The 21,093-nt window shown below is 33.2% G+C and overlaps 3 protein-coding genes, 1 long non-coding RNA gene and 1 pseudogene across 8 annotated transcripts; 3 read left to right on the forward strand and 2 right to left on the reverse strand.

Annotated features, from left to right (window-relative positions):
• LOC109358796 lies at nt 703-1,186 on the reverse strand. The gene is made up of 3 exons (XR_002109006.1): nt 1,091-1,186; nt 893-970; nt 703-858 (listed from the first exon to the last, which is right to left on the reverse strand). It is a non-coding gene; the product is annotated as an uncharacterized LOC109358796 (long non-coding RNA).
• LOC109358795 (kinesin-like protein KIN-14N) lies at nt 995-7,590 on the forward strand. 3 transcript variants are annotated; one of them, XM_019603239.1, is made up of 17 exons: nt 995-1,352; nt 1,698-1,842; nt 1,934-2,043; nt 2,154-2,273; nt 2,387-2,569; nt 3,519-3,728; nt 3,822-3,896; nt 3,969-4,115; nt 4,183-4,321; nt 4,439-4,548; nt 4,718-4,879; nt 4,989-5,206; nt 5,540-5,621; nt 5,736-5,840; nt 5,934-6,038; nt 7,219-7,446; nt 7,511-7,588. In XM_019603239.1, exons 1-16 carry the CDS (start codon nt 1,149-1,151, stop codon nt 7,402-7,404), a joined length of 2,301 nt encoding a protein of 766 aa, XP_019458784.1. In that variant the 5' UTR covers nt 995-1,148; the 3' UTR covers nt 7,405-7,446; nt 7,511-7,588. The 3 variants fall into 3 exon arrangements, with proteins under 3 accessions (XP_019458784.1, XP_019458786.1, XP_019458785.1); XM_019603241.1 differs by having other exon boundaries at nt 1,149-1,352; nt 7,219-7,435; nt 7,474-7,590; XM_019603240.1 differs by lacking the exon at nt 7,511-7,588 and having other exon boundaries at nt 1,149-1,352; nt 7,219-7,460.
• On the forward strand, nt 12,954-15,604 carry LOC109358832 (transcription factor ILR3-like). Of its 3 annotated transcripts, none has more exons than XM_019603299.1 (6): nt 12,954-13,075; nt 13,115-13,255; nt 13,915-13,977; nt 14,572-14,649; nt 14,762-14,924; nt 15,098-15,604. In XM_019603299.1, exons 2-6 carry the CDS (start codon nt 13,140-13,142, stop codon nt 15,365-15,367), a joined length of 690 nt encoding a protein of 229 aa, XP_019458844.1. In that variant the 5' UTR covers nt 12,954-13,075; nt 13,115-13,139; the 3' UTR covers nt 15,368-15,604. The 3 variants fall into 3 exon arrangements, with proteins under 3 accessions (XP_019458844.1, XP_019458843.1, XP_019458841.1); XM_019603298.1 differs by having other exon boundaries at nt 12,954-13,074; nt 13,110-13,255; XM_019603296.1 differs by having other exon boundaries at nt 12,954-13,255.
• LOC109357836 lies at nt 15,935-17,077 on the forward strand (annotated as a pseudogene).
• LOC109357837 (probable galacturonosyltransferase 12) lies at nt 17,078-20,819 on the reverse strand. Its single transcript, XM_019601890.1, has 6 exons — nt 20,548-20,819; nt 19,114-19,175; nt 18,850-19,005; nt 18,190-18,777; nt 17,791-18,093; nt 17,078-17,639 (listed from the first exon to the last, which is right to left on the reverse strand). The coding sequence occupies exons 1-6, from the start codon at nt 20,753-20,755 to the stop codon at nt 17,358-17,360; spliced, it is 1,599 nt and encodes a 532-aa protein (XP_019457435.1). The 5' UTR covers nt 20,756-20,819; the 3' UTR covers nt 17,078-17,357.

Genomic DNA, 21,093 nt, shown 5'->3' on the forward strand with positions numbered 1-21,093 from the left:
ATTAGCTAACATACTTTGACTGAACTCCATATTATATATAATTATTTAATTTTATTTATTTTGAAAAGATAACCTGGTTTATCATAAAAAATATATTAATAAAGATCTTAACTTTGAAAAAGCATATTTTATAAAAAAGAAACTTTTTGTGATAGTAATTAATGAAGTGCATGGGAGAAGGAATCTCACACCACGTGATTGGCACAGTTGAATTTAAAAGTTCAAAAAAATAAACGGCAGTAATAAAATCTAAACTGTGTTCCAGCTGACAAACAGTACCAAACACAACACAAACATATCTATAATCTAAATCTAATATACTGTAACAACAACATTCAACAAACTACTTATCCAACAAGTTATACAATAATAATTATGATTGTTGAAGTTGTAGTCATTGTATTTGTTGTTTGTGAATTATGACTATGAATTATTTTATAATTAAAAAAATATTTTTGAATTTGGTATAATCTTTTGTAGCTTAAATACAGTATATAGGATCCAATATAATCATGTCATCATTATTTGTATTATAAGCTAATTGTGATTACCATAATTACCATAATCATAATATTGAGGCATTATCGTATAGTACGGTCCACAATTTGAATCTGTTTATGATTAAATTTTTAATGTGTCTTCCCCCACACAAGTCTTTCTGCTTGAAAATAACTTACGTTTGTTTTCTTCAATTTTCATCTCTTTCCTTCTTTTTGAAGTATTCACACTCATCTCTCTCTCTCTCTATTTTGTATGTGTTGATCATTTTAATTAATCTCTCTTCTTCCTAAAGCAACGGCTTTCTTGTTAGCTTTCAATACAATCCATAGCCCCACACTACTCTCTCTCTCTCTCTCTCTCTCTCTCTCTCTCTCTTCACTCACACTCACACTCTTGAGCTTCAAAATGGTTTCACTATGAACTAGAACTATTTACTGTCCCCAACAACCCTTCAAAGGTACCACCTTCTCTCATTTCCCATGATTTATTTTCCATTTTCATCTCATTTCTATTCATGGGGTGTTTTCATTTCTTAAGTCTAAGTTAAACATCAAGCTTAAAAATGTGATCTTTTTGTTGTGGTTTTCACAAGTTTGTGGGTGATGAGCCTCTCATAGACAAGGATCAAAAGTTTGTAGCATAAAAAAATGGTGGGAACTCCAGTTACTCCAATTGGTGGAAGAACAAGATCAACTTTTTCTGTTGTAAATGGTGGCCATTATCTTAGTCCTAGTAGTGCTCCACCTAGCAGTGCTGGCTCAGATTATGGTGGAATCATAGAGTTCACAAGAGAGGATGTGGAAGCTTTGCTGAATGAGAAATCCAAAAGGAAAGACAGATTTAATTATAAGGTAAGTTAAAGCTTGTGGATTTATGGTCATTGAGTTTATATTTTATGCATTTCCTCCTTGCTTGTTTTGGCAATTTGGTTTTTTTTGGTACAACCAAGGAATCCCTTTCACGGTGCGTGACTGCCCACTCAACAAGTGTCGCTCCAGGGACTGAACATGGGGATCCGGCGGTCCTCACACCACTAGATCAACGTCTTATCCGTTTTGGCTATTTGGGTTTTAGATCAAAAAGGATGTGAAGTTTTATGTGTAGGGTTGATTTACAAATTTTACATGGTGGATACTACTTGAATTACTGCTTAACTTTTTATTACCTTATGTTAACATCAGATTTTGTATTTTTAGGAAAGATGTGAACATATGATAGATTATATAAAAAGGCTTAAGGTTTGCATCAGATGGTTTCAAGACCTTGAACTAAGCTACTCATTAGAGCAAGAAAGACTAAAGAATTCACTAGAGTTAGCCCAGCAAAAATGCATGGAAATGGGTAAAGATTATTTTTCATTCTTTTCCCTTTCATTTTGAAAAAACCATCACCATATTTTTTTAGTAATGTGGTTAGATTCATTTAATTACAGAGTTGCTGCTCAAAATCAAGGAAGAAGAACTTAATTCTATTATTGTTGAAATGAGGAGGAATTGCACTTCTTTGCAAGAGAAATTGATAAAGGAAGAAACACAGAAAACGGTATGTGAGATTTCAAGTCCGTAGCATTTGAAGAGTGACTTTTTGATGCAAAATGCAAGGGAAAGTTTAAATACAAATTTACACTTTTCTATTGTCTTTGGAAACACCAGGTGGCAGTGGAATATCTTGTTAAAGAGAGAGATGCTAGGCTTAACTATGAGAGATCACAGTCTACACTAGAGGAGGATTTTGGGAGAGCTCAACGAGAACTCCATAGTGCAAATGAGAAGGTAAAATAACATTACAAACCAAATTCGGCATGTTCTTTTCACTTAATATATGTTATTAGTCATGTCAGGTATTATTTGTTCAAGTAAATGTCTGCACCAATGTATTTCTGCAGATATCATCACTCAATGACATGTATAAGCGATTACAAGATTACGTAACAGGATTACAGCAGTACAATGGAAAACTTCATTCAGAGCTTTCTACAGTTGAAGATGAACTAAAACTCATAGAGAAAGAGAAGGCTAATGTAGTAGAAAGCCTCGCCATGTTAAAAGGCCAGCTTACTTTGTCTATGGTGAGTTTGCTTTGATGTATGAAGTGTTTCATTTTGGAATGCAAGGAGATTGCTGGTAAAAAATGGAAATACTTTGAATCTTAGCAGATATCTATAACCCTTTTCATAAGTATAGAAATGTGTTAAGTGCAAATTTTGTTGATAAGGATACATGGCTAAGAAGAATTATTGAGTTTATTCAAGTGTGAAGTCGTGCATTGGATATAAGGGGGAGAGTGAAAGAGTTTATAAGTGGAAAAGGCCCATAAAACCACATTCTTGAAGTTTTGGTTCGAGACGTCTGTCTCATTTGTGATTCTCCACTCTTCCCATGTTCCGATAACAATGGAACTCCCTAGTGGTTGGAGGCTCCTCGGTCGCGGTAGGGCGCAATAAGAATCTATGACTTATTCATTCTTGATTTTGGGCTTTTGGCTAATGGGTCTGTTTAGGTAAAAAGGACACTTGTAGAATACATTGAATGCAATAGGCATTAGAAAATTACTTTTATGGTTTTGAATGACTAAATTGTGTCTTCGTTGTTGTCCCCGTTTCCTCTTTTCTTACCGGTGTTACTATTTTAGTGCCAAGGTAGATCTCATTGTGTACAACCTCAACCTTGGAGGGTTTAGTTAAAATGATGCTTGTACAGGTCTTGACTTGAGCTCGTAAAGATAACAAGATGCATGCCTTTGTTTGGATTAGAATGAGTGTTTTAGGGTTGAAGTAAATTATTAGATAATTGTTTTTGCTAAACTAATAGCCAATGGTTCTTGTAATGATAAAGAGACAGAGAAATTTATTTCCCCTGTAGCTGTTTCGCTCATTCCTACGTAGTTAGAATCTTCATGATTACTTTTCAATCTTACATATCATAAGTTTTCTCATTCCTTCAGATACTTCTCTAGAGAAAACAGTTTTACTTAATTTGGGACTGGTATCTTACATAGTTTCATCCGTTCTTTTATAGGCTTCGCAAGTAGAAGCCACAAAAATGAAGGATGCTTTGACTAGTGAAGTTGCATCTCTTAGAGTAGAGTTGCAACAAGTAAGAGATGATCGGGCTCTCCAAATGTCTCAAGTACAAACGTTAACTTCTGAATTAGTGAAATTTAAAGATGCTACAGAAAAGTCTAGCTCCGAGGTGGACAACTTGACCACAAAAACAAATGAACTGGAGGTTGGTTATTTGGTTTATATCATGTTTCTTTTTTGTTATATATCACATCCTTTTGCTATTATGTTAACTTGAAATTATGGATTTCCTGCACAGGCAAAATGTACTTTGCAAGATAACCAGATAAAGGCATTACAAGAGCAGCTTGAAAATGCAGAGAAGAAATTGGAGGTAATGAAGCATAAATTTAGAAGAAATTAAAATCTCTTGGGCTTAAGATAAGATAATTTTGTTCCTTATCAGGTTTCTGATATATCTGTAATCGAGACAAGAACAGAATTTGAAGGACAGCAAAAATTTGTGAAAGATTTAGAAAGACGCTTGGCAGCTGCAGAATATAAAGTTATAGAAGGGGAGAAATTGCGGAAAGAATTACATAATACCATTTTGGTAATTCCTGGAGCCAAAATTTGTCGATAGTAATAAATAAAAACGTAACTAACCTACATTTTAACAGGAGCTAAAAGGGAACATCCGCGTATTCTGTAGAGTGCGACCTTTATTACCCGATGAAGGTTGTAACACAGATGGCAAGCTTATATCTTATCCCACATCAATGGAAGCTGCTGGACGAGGCATTGAGTTGACCCATAATGGTATATCTCATGATGTCACCATTGAAGTTGTTCCTTCTCCGTCTTGATTATGCTAGTATTAGTTTATTGTTTAATCATTTAATTACTTTGCAACTTATGTTGCTATTGTTTCCTTAGGCCAAAAGCATTCTTTTACATTTGATAAAGTTTTTGCGCCCGATGCATCACAAGAAGACGTTGTCATAGAAATTTCACAGCTTGTGCAGAGTGCTCTTGATGGTTATAAGGTAATTTCTAAGTTCTTTTATCCCGTATATATCATTTCAAATTCCATTATATACACAGCTGCAAGCAAGTGTGCAATTCGTAGTAACTTGTAATATCCATGTTTATAATTTTTTTGCATGCATGTTTAGCACCATGGGTTCTTTGAAATATGTTAATTTTCTTTTCCAGGTTTGCATTTTTGCCTATGGTCAGACAGGGTCAGGGAAAACCTATACAATGATGGGAAGGCCTGGATATCCAGAGGAGAAAGGCTTGATTCCGCGTTCACTCGAACAAATATTTCATATAAGACAGTCTCAGCATCCTCAAGGCTGGAAATATGAGATGCAGGTGAGATATATGAGAAACTTCATTTTAATTTCACCCATCATTGCAATGTTTATATATATTTTTAATATGATAAGGTCTAAGATGGACTTGCCTTTATAAAAATTTACAGGTTTCGATGTTGGAAATATACAATGAGACCATTCGCGATCTATTATCTACAAATAAATCACCATCAGATGCAACACGACAAGAAAATGGTACTCCTGGAAAACAATATACAATCAAACATGATGCAAGTGGAAATACACATGTTACTGATCTTACAGTAGTGGATGTTCAGAGTGTAGAAGAGGTTGCATTTCTTCTAAATCGAGCTGCAAACAGCAGGTAGTTCATAAGGTTCCTTTCTAGTCTTCTAGTCATCTAGTGTTTATTATGCATGGCCTTGTTTTGTGACTCTTATTACACCAGTAAGACATAATGAACAAATCGGCGATTTCATGGATGCATTATATAGTTACACTTCCTAATGTATTTAGAGGGTGTTTTTTATCGCTTTATATGGGATCAAAGGAATCAGGCTACTGATTTTGGTAAAATAAAATTTGACTTAATCGTAGTAAGTAAAATATTTTTATTTATGTACTCCTAAAGGCTGAAATGCTTTGCTTGTGGATGTTATATTTAACGATATTTGTTTTTATATTGATTTTCTTTTAGATCTGTGGGAAAAACCCAGATGAATGAACAATCTTCAAGAAGTCATTTTGTATTTACTCTTCGAATATATGGTGTAAACGAGGTATGGCTGTTTTGGCTCTGATAATAATTTGAACCATGTTTCATATTCCAATCTCAATCTTCCACTCAAATACTAACATGCTTCAAATTTCTGCCTATATCATCATTCTTATAGAGCACTGATCAACAAGTGGAAGGTATTTTGAATCTAATTGATCTTGCTGGGAGTGAGCGTCTTTCAAAGAGTGGTTCAACCGGGGACCGACTGAAGGAAACTCAGGTATGCAAAGACCGCAAAGCCACGGTGTTTTCAATTTCATACATGTCTGTTTATTTGATTTCAAAATTTAATTTAATTTTCATTTGTAATTAGGCTATCAATAAAAGTTTGTCATCATTAAGTGATGTCATATTTGCCTTGGCCAAGAAGGAAGATCATGTTCCATTCAGGAACTCAAAGCTTACATATCTACTTCAGGTACATATCTTCTACTGCATACATATGAAGAACTTTCTCGGATATGCATTATTACTTTGTTAGTTTCCCTTAGCTGTTGTTTATATGTGAATTATATCTCATGAAATTATGTTAAGATAGAGATCAAAGATAATTCATGCAGTAGAATGTTAGAATGATAATCAGTTAATCGTTAAACAACTTAGGGTGCATTTGGTTTATGAAAACATTTCCTATTTTAGTATCTAATTTTTATTTCTAGAAAACAATTTTCATTCTTAAATTTTCTTTGTTTGAGAATATGTTTACTTTCATAAACCTTTGTTTCAGTTTCTGCATTCCATTTTCATTTCAGGCTATTTAATAATCATTAATCATTCATTAAAATCACAATGGTTTTTTAGTTGCGAAGTCGTCCACATACTGCATTGTGCAGGCATTGGGCCGAGTGAATCAGAGGTTGTGGGTAGTTCAATGGCGCCAGCCGCGCCACTAGTGGTGACTACAAAGACTATTCAGGCATGGCATAGGTGTCTGTAATATTTTGAAGTGGCATCCATGGGTGATGTGAACCGTAGTTGTGGGGTGAAAGAAAAAGTTTTGAAATTGTGAGAGAAGTGAATAAAGATGGATATAATTTTGTTTAGAATTTCAAAACTGCCACTGCTAACATTAGAAAATAGCGGAAAAAGGTATTTTTCGTTTTCAAGATTTCCGAAATATTGACTTCATTTCCAACTTGAAATGGAAAAAGAGCAACCAAACATATTTTCTTTCCGTGCATACTATTAGTATACGAGGGAAATTACTTTGATCTCTATAGAGGAATGACTTAATTATAATTGGTTTAAATGTTGCATATCTCCATTTTAGTGGAGGTCAGTGTAATTTCAATATTACTCTTCAGGAGCAGTGAGTGTAATTATAACATAAACGATACAGAAATGTCGATACAATTTTTGAGGCAAGAGAGGTGCTCTAGTGTAATTAGGCCAAACCTCAGAGAGGTCTGTGTGATTTCTTCTAGTTTATATTGCCCCCTTGTAGGTAGTCAATGTGCATAGTTTGGCAAGTTCAAGGAAAAATGTGTTGGCGAGATTCGACATACTTGAAGGAGTTTCTTGCATATTGAGGATATCTTTCTTGCGAGCTTTTAATCATATTTGAGGTGATCTAACTTCTTGAATTCAATGTGGAACAGCCTTGTCTAGGTGGGGACTCCAAGACATTAATGTTTGTGAACATCTCTCCTGACCAATCTTCGGCTGCTGAGTCACTGTGCTCACTCCGGTTTGCGTCAAGAGTCAATGCTTGTGAGATTGGGACAGCGCGGCGCAACACCTATGGACGTTCCACAGAATCGCCGTCTCGCTTGAGCTACTTCTAATCTTTAGGTAGTGATGAATATATTGTTTAACATACTTGTGCCTATCAAGAGATGAATATATTGTTTAACATACTTGTGCCTATCAAGAGCTAGCAGGGTCTGTGATTATCACTACAAGAAAGAAAAAATAACTTCAATTATAACATCATGCATATAACTTGTATAGCAATGACGTTACTAAGTATGAGTCGCAGAGTCGGTCTTTCAACCGAAAATTGGGTCTTTCATTTGGTTGAAAACTTCTCATTATAATAGTTCCATTTGCATTTCTATTGAATGCCAAATATTCATAACATTTCCTTGTCTCAGAAGTTCAAAACAGTATAGTTTTGTCAAAGAACCAAAGTTTTCATAATCTGGAGAATATTTCAGAAATCAACTGTATTAAACGCCCCTTGATTTTAACTTGCCTTAACTGTGCTGATGATTTTTTTTTAAAAGAATAAATTATCTTCTCATACCATGAGATAATTTATTTCTTCCTATCAGTATGACATGTACTGTGTTATTTAGTTTTGAATTTATTTTATAAAAAATAATGAAAAAAGACAAATGATGATTTTTGTGACTGGATCCTTATATATAAGATATTTTATTCTCTTTTTTCGACATAAATGAAATTTTCTCTCTCCTTTATTATTTATTTAATAAGTTATTATATTAATATTTAAATAAATAGTAAAGGGAGTTTTTTATTTTCTATGTGAGGCTGCACAGTAAGATATAAAAGCTTTTGGAGGAAATTTTTTACATGAGGTGGCGACATGTGTCTATAGGTAATGTTTGTTGCAAGAGTTTTTTTGTGATATATAATAAATAGATTGTGCACGTTGTTTTCGTGTAAGTGCTGGATAAAAATAGTTTAATAAAATAGCAACTGAGGTATCTTTACGTTACAAAAACACTACGCATAACTGAAATAGCTGGGACTTTCAAAATATATATCACGTTTTTTTCGTTACAAGTAAGTAATACATTTTATTCCACCAATCAGCATTGAACAGCACACAGCACATGTGCTTGTAAAGATAAAATAAGAAGAGTAATATTATATTTTTCAACTAATTTTTTTCTACAAATCATTTTACTTGTAACAAATTAATATATATAAGTTATAAATCAATCATTAATAAATAAAGTACTTGATATGGTGAACGAGGACATAATGTTTCAACAACCAAACAATCAAAAGTGACATTCACAAGGGACGGTGCCACACTAAGACCAGGGAAATCAATTTGTATGCTAAATTTATTACTTTTAATATTTTTAGGTTATATAAAATTACATCATTATCATTATCTGTCATATTCTAATACATTATGGACAATCAATATTATTAAATTTATATTGGTCATTCACTTAGTCAGGTTATTAGGTCAATGATTTGATTAGTTAGTCATAGGTTAAACCAATTAAGTTGGATTACATGAAAAACATCTAAAAAATTTATATCAATAACTAATATTATTTAACAACTTTATATCAAATTTTAAAAAAATAAGATTAGTAGTAGACAAATACCTAATTAAACAATGAACAAAGAAGATTTTACTAAAATAAAATGTGACAAATAATTTAAAAATGTCATCAAACAATATAAAATTTTCATTCTAATAGGATTAAAAGTAAACAAGTAAGTTTAAAACTTAATTAAAAACTATGAGATTTTTCTCCCCAAGACTACATCATTTTGATTTAAAAAATAATTGATTGGTTTAACATATTGGATTGACTTAGTTAACAGTTTGTATGTGTAAAATAATTAAGTGGAATCCATTAATACTTATTCTAAACAACTCTAACTGGTTAAGTATATGTTATCTATGAAGCACGGATACTGATACGTGTGTCGGATATGATACGTATCTGATACGTCGACAAATATTTTTTCTAAAATACAGGATATGATACGTTCAGGGATACGCATATAAAATAATAAAAACACATAAAATATGATAAAATTATAAGTGTAAATCAAAATATTCAAAGTAAAAATATAATGGAAATTTAAAATCATTGCCCTCCATAACAAATCTATCTTATCCTATTTTAATGAAAATGAATTTATCTTATCTTGTTTTATTGGAAACAAATCTATCTTATCCTATTTTATTGAAAACGAACCTATTTTTTCATGTTTTATTAGAAACGAATTTATATATATGTTATACTTTACTGAAACGAATCAATATATCTTATATTTTATTGAAAACGAATCGGATACGTGTCTTAATATTTATTTATTTTATTTTACTTTTTTAATTTTGGATACTCTATGAATACATATTCTTCGCGAATCCAAGTGTATCTGTGTCGGATATGTGTCAGACACCGACACAGAGGATATTTGACGAATTCGTGCTTCACAGGTGAAGTCCGATGAAGTTAAGTTTAATTAAAACAACTTGCACCCCTGTGTCTCTTGGTCCTGACTGCATACACCCATCACCTACCAGATACTTACTAATTTATTATAAAGTTCACATGAAACATGTGAGATAAGGAACCACAATTTGATTGCTGTTTTGCTCAGCAAAAATACTTTTAGATACATTATTTTATTAAATGTTAATATTAAATAAATACTCATTTGGTCGATGCTTGAATTAATATATACATGGTGATATATATTATATATTATTTCCTTAGTGAGATACTCTTAATTATGCTAAAAATATTCTATCATACTTTCAAAGGTTTGGTTGTCATGAATCAAGTGAGAAAATATTGCAAAATGTCAAAACAAATAAAATCTGATTTCACTCTGCAGCAGACACTAGGTGTATATTTTTTATCTTCAAACAAATACACATGGTTTATGTAAATGTACTATTCAGAACAATAAAAATAATGTTATTTTAATAATGAAATTGAAACGAATTTAAATTATTTTTTTGTTTTAAGATGTAAAAATAGTGCACATTTACTTGATTGATGAAAGATAAAAAAGAAGGATGTAACACAATTTTTAGTTCAATTTTTTTACTCCTTAATCATTGTCTAAACTATATACTAAAAAAAAGTTAAACACAAAGCCCCTGAGGGCCTCTTTTTGCACTTTTTTCTTTCACACCCACACCCTAAATATGGTCACATCACTTCCAAAAATTAAGCTAACATTTTCCTAAGACTAAGGCAAAAAAAACTTGACTCGTTGGTACCTGTAAAAATACCTGCAATAGATACCCGCAATAATAGTTTATGGGCGGGAGCGAGTTTTGTGATATCCGTCCTGCGGGTCCGTAAATTTATATATTTAGCTTTTGTTAAATTTTTATATATATTTATTATTATTGTATGATTATATATCATATACTTTATTACTATTTCATAATAAATCACACATATTTGACTATGATCATAAATTTATCATATAAATATCATGTTATTCATGTAACAATTATTTTTACATATTATTTATTATAAATTATATAAATATATAATTAAAATTAAAAATTCGTTAGATACTCACAAATATTCACTACTTACACAAGTATCCACAAATATTGCAGGTTTGAGTACGGAAAAATATTAACTGTATCCGCCCGTTGTCAACCCTACCTGAGACCACTTAGAAACATCATCTTGGGTGGAAATGGATTTGACAGGATTGGCTGGCTTTAAAAGTGTCCACTTTGTCAAGTTTAGTCCTCGGGTAGATTGATGATTTAGATTTTGATATCACGATCTCAAAATTGAGAGTATATTTGTTGTCCCATTTTTTATATTACTTCTTGTATATCTTTGATTGGTTAAAAAATTATTTAAATTAAAAATATAATTATTAAATATTATTCTGACCAATCATATCTTTTGACTCATAGAGTGACACAAAAGAGTAAGACAATAAATGTGTGCCCGTCAAAATCAAGCACAAAGTTTAGAGTTGAGTTTTTTTATAGGGAAGGATATCTCCTCACTCCTCCTTATTTCTTAGGGGGATGCGTGATTATTTTCTAATTATCACTTTTAAGAATCAAATATTTAATTATTAGTTTAGTCTAATGTAATATTTATATATTTAGTGAGACTTTATATTACTAGACCAATATATATATTGAGTTAGAATATAGAATTTAAACCATCAAATCTTTACCAAATGATTGTGACTTATCAAAGCCACACAATCAATCTAATTTCAAAAAGAAAAACAGTTCCATTAAAGACCGCACATAAAAAGCATTGTTGAGTGCTGACTAAATACAAATACTAATTTTTCCCTTTCTAAACATTAATAAGGTCTTTATTATTTACTTTGTTTGAGATTTAGGTGGGAAATGAAAACAAATCAAAGGGTTAGAAAGAGAAAAGAAAACGAAGATAATCATCTCATTTATTTGGGAGTATGAAATTTAGATGAATGAGAGTAAACTAATCATAATGTAAAAATATTTTTTTATTTTGGGAATATGATAATTATATAATATTATTAAACATGTTTAGCTATTTTGACATTTTATCTCCAAAAAACCTAAATTATGAGAATTTTAAAAATAGACACGTGGATGGTTTGAGAAAGCCTCCAAAATCTTCACCTCTCGTTCATCCAATTTCTAAACAAGGGAATGTTTTCCAAAGCCATCAATTCCCTTCTCTACTCCTCCAAAACCCACACCCAAACAAAGCCTTAAGGTTAGTTTGGGAGTTGGATTTTGGAGGGGAAAGAAGGGAAATTGAAGGTTTGAGAGCTATGAAATACATTTGTGAGATGACTCTCAAGTCTTCCATTTCCTCTACAAAATCCAACTCTCAAACTAACACTTACAAGAACAAGAAAAAGAAAAAGAGTAAAAAAACACATATACAATAAGACAAATGAAACGCAAACCGAAACTCAAAATGGAAAAGATTATGTATTAGGTTTAACCAGTTTAAATAGTTAAACCCTCGATTGGACTAAGTGATTTCATATATAATTAATAATTTTTATCATTAGATATAAATTTTATATAATTAATAATTATGTGTACTTATATTGAAATAAATCTCTTAGTTATTTTTTTGGACCAGCGTAAAACAAAATATTATAGTAATATTCTATTTTTAAAATTTTAAGTAAATTGTCAAGTTTACTTCTCGGGTTATTCTGGTTTAACCGAATTTAACACGGTTGGACTAAAATTTATCCGATTCAAAGCGATCTAACTCTAAATTCAGTTAAGATCGCAAACCATAACCATTTTTAAGTCTAGTTAATAATCAAATCGGTCAACTATCTTGTACGATCCAATTATCACAACACTAATATAAAGAATAAAAATAAATATTTTTTTAGTAGTATAAATCATATTCCATCATTTGTTCAATAAGAAACTAAATGCTAAGTCTACTCCCTCCAACAAATATAACATAAGAGGCTTTGCGCTCTATCTGAATATAACATAACCTTATCACTACAGGAATGCCTTGGTGAGTGAAGATGAATATGATAATTCACCATTCACCATTCACCGTTCTCCATTCAGCAGTTGCCACTTGCCACCAATTTTGCATCTTCCTGTGTTGTTTCTTATTATATTATCATAAAATTGACATCATTCCCATTCAGAATCTCTCTTTTCATTCCAAAACCAAACAGTCCCTCTTTTTCTCTCCACCCTCAAATCTGCACTCCCTCTTTGGTTCTCAATTCTCACTATAATTAAATAAATATCACTCTCTTTCTCTTTCTCTTTCTCTTTCTTTTTCTCTTTCTCTTTCTCTCCTCCCATTTTCCGGGAAAATTCCAAACAATGGTTTCCCCGGAAAACACCAATTGGCTTTTCGATTATGGATTGATCGACGATTCTACCTTCAATGTTCCTCCTTCCGTTTTCACCTGGCCCCCAAATCCATCACCCAATCTCGGGTATTCATCCAATTTCATCTCTTTTCTTCATTCATTATTAGGGTTTTCATTTTTATTTATCTTCTTACTTCTCTCCAAATTTTTATGTATTTTTTTAGTTTTCAGTGTTGGTAGGTCATTTCTTAGTTCTCAAGTGGTTTTGCTTTGTCATTTTTATATGTTCATGGCAGAATTATGCTAATAAGTTTAATTAGGTTTGTAGTAAGCACATATAGTTGTAGTTTTCACTGTTATGCTAGAATTTTTCGGTTTATAGTAGTTGATCTTGCTGGAAATCGATTCAGATATCGACATGACATTCATGGTCATATAAGTTTCATTGCTGCTGCTGCTTTTCGCCCATTACTTAAGAATATTACAAAAAAAATGTTTTTTATATGCTTCTGCATGTGATTGTCTGTGTAGCTTGTTTCAAGATCTGTTGATTGTGTTTGTAAGATTTCTTTCGATTTGACATTAACTATGTTTTGTGCAAATTAGCAACCGCGTCTATTTCAGTGGATGTTCTGAGCATATGCAGTTTTCCATGGATCGTAGGTTTTGGTGTGAGAATAGAAACATATTTGCATGAGTGGTACATGATATGTACTCCCACCATGTAACCTTAATATATATTTACTAAATCGCTCTTTTGGTTTGATGATACTGTCTGTTCCTAGTGTTGAACTTGATGGCTCACTTGGTGGTTCTGATGGTCTCAAGGAGCCTGGTTCGAAGAAAAGGTACACAGTTTATTCCCCTTTCATTTGTCATTTATCAAATTGTTTAATATTAGTGAAAGAAGAACAAATAGTCAACATTTGTACTAAGTACTAACCACTTAGCACTTAATTTTTTTTATTCCCCAAAGCTTTTGTGCGGTTAACACAGATTGTTTACTATACCAGTTTGTTTTCTTCATTTTTATGCTGAAGTAGGAATTAATGATTGAAATCAAAAGGCAGCGTAAATGGTATGATTAAGTTAAGTATTAAGTATACTTGCTACTCATAGGCTGTCATCAGTTAACAATTAACAAACAGCCATAATATAAAGTAGTATGAATGAATCAAATGGTAATAACATGATTTCTAAAGTGAGGCTGATAAAAGCTAGTGGCACTAGTGCAGCAGGATCAATAAAGAAATTCTCGCAACAAATCTTATTGTTTAATTTAGATACTACTTTATTTTTCCTTGTTTTCTTTAATCCCTTTCCCTGTCTAAAAGCTTTGATTCCCTTTCCATATTAATGCCTAAAAGATGAGTGGATAAAGTTCAGATATTTATTTATTCTTGGAATAATTATCCCATGCCTCTTGTTCATTACTGTTGCAGGGGTAGATCTGATGCATGTGCTGGTTCTAGCTCTAAGGCTTGTCGGGAGAAGTTGCGGAGGGATAGGCTCAATGACAAGTAAACTTTTTAGTCCCCACCATCTTCTCTCTGTTTCTTTCAAACTCTTGGGTTTGTGTGTAAATGTGTTGCCGGGGTTGTCATGTGAACCTAATATGATTGGCATGGATAGGTTTGTTGAATTAAGCTCCATCTTGGAGCCTGGAAGGCCTCCCAAAACAGACAAGTCTGCTATTCTGATTGATGCTGTCCGAATGGTTACACAGTTGCGGGGTGAGGCCCAGAAGTTGAAAGACTCAAATATGAGCCTTCAAGAGAAGATTACAGAGTTAAAGGTGAGACCTCAATTTATATTCAATAACTTTGTAATTTTCAAAGGCGAAAAAACTTGTTTGGAATATAAATCATTTCATTTTTCTCAACTTTTATGCCTTTAAAATAGTGCGGAGACTGAGAAGTCATGTGAACTTATGAAACGCTAACTATTGAATTCCTATCTACTATGTAGGCGGAGAAGAATGAACTTCGTGATGAGAAACAGAGGCTCAAGGCAGAGAAAGAGAAATTGGAGCAGCAGGCGAAGTCTATGAATGCCCAACCTGGTTTCATGCATCATACCCCTCCTGTAATCCCTGCTGCATTTGCTCCACAAAGCCAAGCTCCTGGCAACAAGTTGGTGCCATTTATGGGTTATCCAGGAGTTGCCATGTGGCAATTTATGCCACCGGCTGCGGTGGATACTTCACAGGATCATGTCCTCCGCCCACCAGTTGCCTAAGTTGGCACTGTACAATTATTTGAGCTTCCATTTTGGCTCAAAAGTTGTATACATTTTATGATACCTTCTTGCCTTTTAGTTTCAACCAAGTGTACTAACTGTTGTCAATGGTGGCTTTGACTGTATTGGCATCTGATACCATGAAGTATCAGATACATCTGATACTATTATGAAGTAATGCTGGTATTTGCATGTAAATTTTAATAAACTTGTCTGGCTATCTCCATTCCCGCATTATGTTTGGTACTGGTTTTTTTACATGATTACATCCTAAGTTCGGATATACAGCAACTAGTTATTTTGTTTAAGCAGCAATATAGGGAATAAGAGTTTCTTGGAATAGAAACGTTTTTACCTTTTTACACATTTTTAAGCAAAAATGCTTCTTAAAACTTCAAAGTTTGTTGCAACTATATTCCTTGAAGCAAAAGAATTGTGCTGAACTAATACTAGTAGAAGTTCTCAATTATACTATTGATATAAAATGTGGTACCATAGAATATAATAGGCTTACAGATTATAATAGCTACTACAATATTGAACCCGTTGTTTATTTCTGTATGAACTATTATGAGGTTGTAAGTTAATGTTACATCTTATCAACATAGTGGATATGGCTGTGATCATCTCATATTACTCTTAAACCTTAAATGGCATCATCCTTTCTTAATACAACCTTAGAGAAGCCCCTCAACAACCCCAAAAGGTTGGCAAAATCAAGAAACTCAAGGAACCCAAGTTCAGGGTTGAAATTACACTCATGGATTACTCACTAGATTCACTGTCCCAACTTGCTCTTGATATTTCTGTGGACATATCCATCAAAAGAAAAGGTTCTCCCATTAAGATCTTAATCATGTGGCCTGATTCCAGCCTAAAAAATCTACCACTATGACCTTTAAGTCACTTCCAACTAGCCAAGTTGAACACATTGACATTCCTTCAGTTACTAAAACAGACCCCTGAATCTTGGATTCTGCTAATGTGGCAGTTTTTTTTTTGGGCCAGAGAGTTCTAGATTGGCCCTGATGAAAACAGTGAGTGTTGCCTTTTATCCAAAGCCAGTGTTTTTGTTTAACCCAAAATGGATATTTGAGGAAGAGAACAACTTTGGTGATCTAAGTGCCTTTGTAGGTTCTTTTGAAGTGGCTTATGCTTTCATGGAATACTCTTGTAGAAGAAGGTGAAGTTGAGAACGTTTTGTACAATCTGATTGCTATCAATTACCTTATAACCAAGTCTGCAAAGTTCATCAAGGGTTTGGTATCCAATGTGACATGGATAAAGTGAGTGAAGCTGAAGAAATTGGACACCCTTGTAAGGTTTTTGATTGACATGAAATGTGGGTAGAAATAACATGTTTGTGAATATGTCTCAGTGAATGTAGGTGCACTGCTATGATAATTGTGTGAAGCATGCATGTTGTACAATCCAATTTTGAGTGAGAATTCATATTACTCTCAAGTACCATGCCTTAAGTTCTTGATACTTAGATTACATTTTAGTTAAACATTCGTGTACCTGAGATATTTGATTTTTCATGGTTGCATGATACTACTCCCGGAATAAGAAATAAATGATATAATATATGCTGAATTATTGAAACCAATTTGGATTAAATTGTCCCTTTGTCTCTCTTTTGCCTGAACTTTTGTTTCTTGATCTTACAAAAGCTTATTGTTAACCTTTATGCTTGCATGTTTGTATTCTAAAAAAACCGTATTGTCTTTGTTGTTTATACATACATATATCACCTAAAAATGCTCCTACTTACAATATGTATTCAAGTGAAAAAATAGGAGAATTTCAACTGAATAGAGTCAAAAAGAAAATTCAAATGAAGAAAAGAGCATCATGCCATATCATGGTTGTCTCCTCTTTGTTATCTGATGCTTGGAACTAGAACTTTTTCACTTTCTTTTTCCCTTGCAATCAAAATACCATTTCGACATTTCATCAACGAGTTCGCATTTTCTGAATATATAAGCTATCATGCCCTAATGTGACAGCTCTTGATGAACTTATCTGAAAAGTGAACATACTTAGTCCACAGCGGTCTTAGGTGAGGAAAAGCTAATTCTAGCCATGGCTTTGCCCTGCCATTGAAATGTATGACACCGGCTCTCTCAGCGTCTTCAAAATTTATATTTTCTTGATATCCTAATCCCAGCATATGCCAGAAAGGATCAATAAAGTGAACATGATCATGAAATGCTATCAACCTGGGAGGTAAGGTCCCTAGCTGCCACAGACTCAGATCTGATTTTATATTCTGCATAATTCAAAACAGACATATCAATGTTTTTTCTATCATCTATGATCTAATTCTACGGAAACGCAAATTTTAACGACACATTTAAAGCATATGAAAAGTAGTTTAACTGTGTTTTTCTTTTCCTTTAAGGTATTATTGTAGGATATACCTGCTCAATCCAGTAATAGTATGAAAGGCTTATATCGGTCTTCCTCCAAGCCTCCAAATCAAAAATGTTCATGCCATAAGCCCAAGCACATTCATTGGGATCGAAATTTTCGGATATTAGAGGGTGGGAGAAGTTCAAGTAGCTTTTCAACCTCTTTGGCATCACAAACTTATCATTGCCGCTACATGTTTCTACTGCCCCATTGACTTTTCCATTCATGTCAATGTCCCATAATGGTGTAAGATCAGTTTGTACCACAATGTCGTCATCGAGGAAGACCACTTTGTTAAGACTTGGAAACAACTGTTATAAAAAATGTAGTAGGGAAATAAGCATCAAACGCTAATTGGTCATTTGCTATCAAATAAAAGATTTACTTGCTATGCTATCCTTTTTTACCTCTGGAAGATGTATGCGGATGTGGTTCATCACTGAATACTTGGGACCGAGTGCTTGTAGCTTTGCTGCAGTAACATTTGGCTTCTCAATGGTATTTGAAACTATAGTTGATGAACCCCCTCTAAACTGTGACCGCACTTTTTGATCTTTCTCTGTTGCTTCTAGACCAGGCACCTTTCCTTTCGTAAGCCAATCAAAATGGTGCAATGCCTTGACCTCAATTATACCAGGCGATACACGGTGCTTTGAGAACCAAGCCTGCATCGGATAATAAGTCTTTTTATCTGTAATTATGTGCAAGACAACTTTTTGAGATCGCAAACAGTTGCGGATAAGTGATTTTGCAACCACAGATGCGGCAAGCACATTGTCTGAGGCAAGGATAAAGTGGAAGTAAGAATTGTCAACCAGGGCAGGGACTAGTTCTGCATACGGAAGCTGAAGGCGTGCTCCTGCATTGTTGCTGTGCTCATTAGCCAGCCGTAGGGTGAGGCAGTGAAGTTGTTTAGGTATGCTGTTCGACGCTAAATGACGATATAGATATTTGTGGATTTTGGCCATCCTAGTCCTTTGTTCCATAAGGGTTACCTAAGAATTGTTCAACCTTAAGTTAATAAAGACTTCAACTTGGGAAACCATAAGAAAAGAGGAGAATGATACCATTTCTCTAAGTTTAACTGCAAATGTCTTAGCATCATATCCACCTTCCTTCATTTCAATCATGAACTCTTCTAAAGTCTGTGGAATATCTGACCTTCCTTGTAATTCATCTTTGCTAAGGGGTTCATCCAAAGTTTTGTAGATGATTTCTGGGATCTATAAGAAACCAACATTTTCAGCCTTCAATAGAAAATTCAGATCAAATACTAATCAAATTGATTCAGATGCAGACAAAAACATAATTAGAATAGTTCAGAGGATTACATTTGACTCAGGGTCAGGGCTTCTTCCCAAAATCTTTGGCCCTATTTTTTTTCCTAGGCAACCTACAAATATGATTTGAAGTAAATCAAAAGGTCACATATATAGTAGTGACATAATAAACATATTCACTGTGATTATAATTTATGGTATAAGGAGCCAAGTACATGCTTTCAAATTGCGGACTGCAACACGTGATGCGGCCACAATATTATGGTTGTGGTGACTGCCGCAACTACATTACACCACAATTGCAATGTTACACCAAATTATAGTGATCGACTACAACGGGCCGCAACGCAACCGCAACGGACTGCATTTGGGCTACAACGCAATTGTGTCGGGCTACATCAGACCGCATTGGTATAAAAAATATTATTTTACTCATAAAATAATTCACACCGCAACGACGTTAGTCGCAATAATCACAACCACAATTTAAAACAATGTACATGCTTGAAAAGGCCACATTACTTGTTTGCTTTTTGTAGAACATACAGTCCAAAATTAAAGATTTGCTAATTCTGAAGTTCATCCTTTATCAGTCTACTATTGAGGTCATGAAGCCCAAAAAGTAAATTTTATGTAACATACCTCATCTAATTTTATAAAGAAATAAGTGAGGGGTAAAGTTTACACTAACATTGGACTAATCCTAGAGTCACTGACAAGAGATAAAATACATAAACTTTTAGCAGATGTTATAATTATAATTTATGACATTGTCTCATGTATATCATATTATTACAGATTTATAGTTCTCACATGGACCTCAGGTTGGGGTAATATATATATAATATGACACATCACTAATCAGATAGGCAAACATCTTTACACATACATCAGCCATTGTGTTACTAGATCCCTCAATAAGCAAATATTTGAAAACTTTTTCCAATACCAGGTTATTCTGGACCGACACTTGTTGGGAGAGGCAAAATGGATTAGTTCTTACTCATAAGGTAAGATGATATCATTAGTAGTAAAAAAAGTCAACTTTATTATTAAATGGGTCTCACTACTTATTTTATATTTCACAACAACTTAAGCAATTCAAGCCATAATTCACTTTAATTATAACTCTCTACTAAATGGTCTCCGACAAGAACAAATTCTTCTTGTTTGGTTCATAGTGAAATAAGAACATCATGAACTCACAATATGAGCGTTCTTGTTTAATTATGAACTTGACACTATTGTGGGTGGTATAAAATTTCTTGTTTGTTGCAATTCATTCACATAAGCGAGTATAGATTACCAATTATTCTTCTTTTACTTCACTTAAATTATAGGTAAAAGTTCGATTCGTTCTTAAAGAGAACCAATTTATAAAAAAACCACAAATTGGTACGAGAGAACTAATTCATGTTTCTTTGTCAAAATGAGATAATTGTGTTTGAATGAGTGAGAGAAGGAGAGATGAATTTGATAATGTACCTACAGTAGAGCAGTTGTTTTCTCCATCAATGCCATCCAGTGATGTCAAAACAAACAGAAACTTGAGAAGAAAAGTGCAGAACAAGAGTGAATAAAAGAGCATCTTATAAGAAATCCTCCTTGACCCAACCTTTACTTTGATAAATTCCTTTAACCCTTTGCCTTGAAGCAAAGTAAAATGTCTCAAACTCGATATATGCAGCTGCATTTTGTCCAAATGCAAAAAAAGAACAATGCTTTGAATTACTCCTCTTATAAAATTAGTCCCTTATTTCGTTAGACAATTCACCAACGAATACCGAAGAAGTATATGAACTCATGATGGTGTTTAAGGTTGTTATCTTTAATGGTGTTTGTCTGTTTGAGGACTTTAATGTTTATATTTTATGCTTTTTATGAGGTGAATTGTGGTGTTGTTAAAGAGAAAGAGACATTGGACTAAGAAAGAAGATGTTGTTTGGTTCAAGTTTGATGAAGAAGAGAATAAGAGAAAATTTAAATAAACATTTTTGTTTGGTGTATGATTTGCTTTGCTATCAGATGAAG

The sequence above is a fragment of the Lupinus angustifolius genome, chromosome LG10 (assembly GCF_001865875.1).
Source record: "Lupinus angustifolius cultivar Tanjil chromosome LG10, LupAngTanjil_v1.0, whole genome shotgun sequence".
NCBI classification, from domain to species: Eukaryota; Viridiplantae; Streptophyta; class Magnoliopsida; order Fabales; family Fabaceae; genus Lupinus; species Lupinus angustifolius.

Excerpts from the sequence above, each read along its gene's own strand:
- LOC109358795 (XM_019603239.1), top strand. The coding sequence starts at position 1,149 with ATGGTGGGAACTCCAGTTACTCCAATTGGTGGAAGAACAAGATCAACT. Across the intron at positions 3,897-3,968 it reads ATGCAGAGAAGAAATTGGAG|GTTTCTGATATATCTGTAAT; the intron begins GTAATGAAGCAT and ends GTTCCTTATCAG. Across the intron at positions 4,322-4,438 it reads CATTGAGTTGACCCATAATG|GCCAAAAGCATTCTTTTACA; the intron begins GTATATCTCATG and ends TTGTTTCCTTAG.
- LOC109358832 (XM_019603296.1), top strand. The coding sequence starts at position 13,140 with ATGGTTTCCCCGGAAAACACCAATTGGCTTTTCGATTATGGATTGATC. Across the intron at positions 13,256-13,914 it reads AATCCATCACCCAATCTCGG|TGTTGAACTTGATGGCTCAC; the intron begins GTATTCATCCAA and ends GTCTGTTCCTAG. Across the intron at positions 14,925-15,097 it reads AGAAGATTACAGAGTTAAAG|GCGGAGAAGAATGAACTTCG; the intron begins GTGAGACCTCAA and ends TCTACTATGTAG.
- LOC109357837 (XM_019601890.1), bottom strand. The coding sequence starts at position 20,755 with ATGCAGCTGCATATATCGAGTTTGAGACATTTTACTTTGCTTCAAGGC. Across the intron at positions 18,778-18,849 it reads CAGTTAAACTTAGAGAAATG|GTAACCCTTATGGAACAAAG; the intron begins GTATCATTCTCC and ends AACAATTCTTAG. Across the intron at positions 17,640-17,790 it reads ACTATTACTGGATTGAGCAG|AATATAAAATCAGATCTGAG; the intron begins GTATATCCTACA and ends TGAATTATGCAG.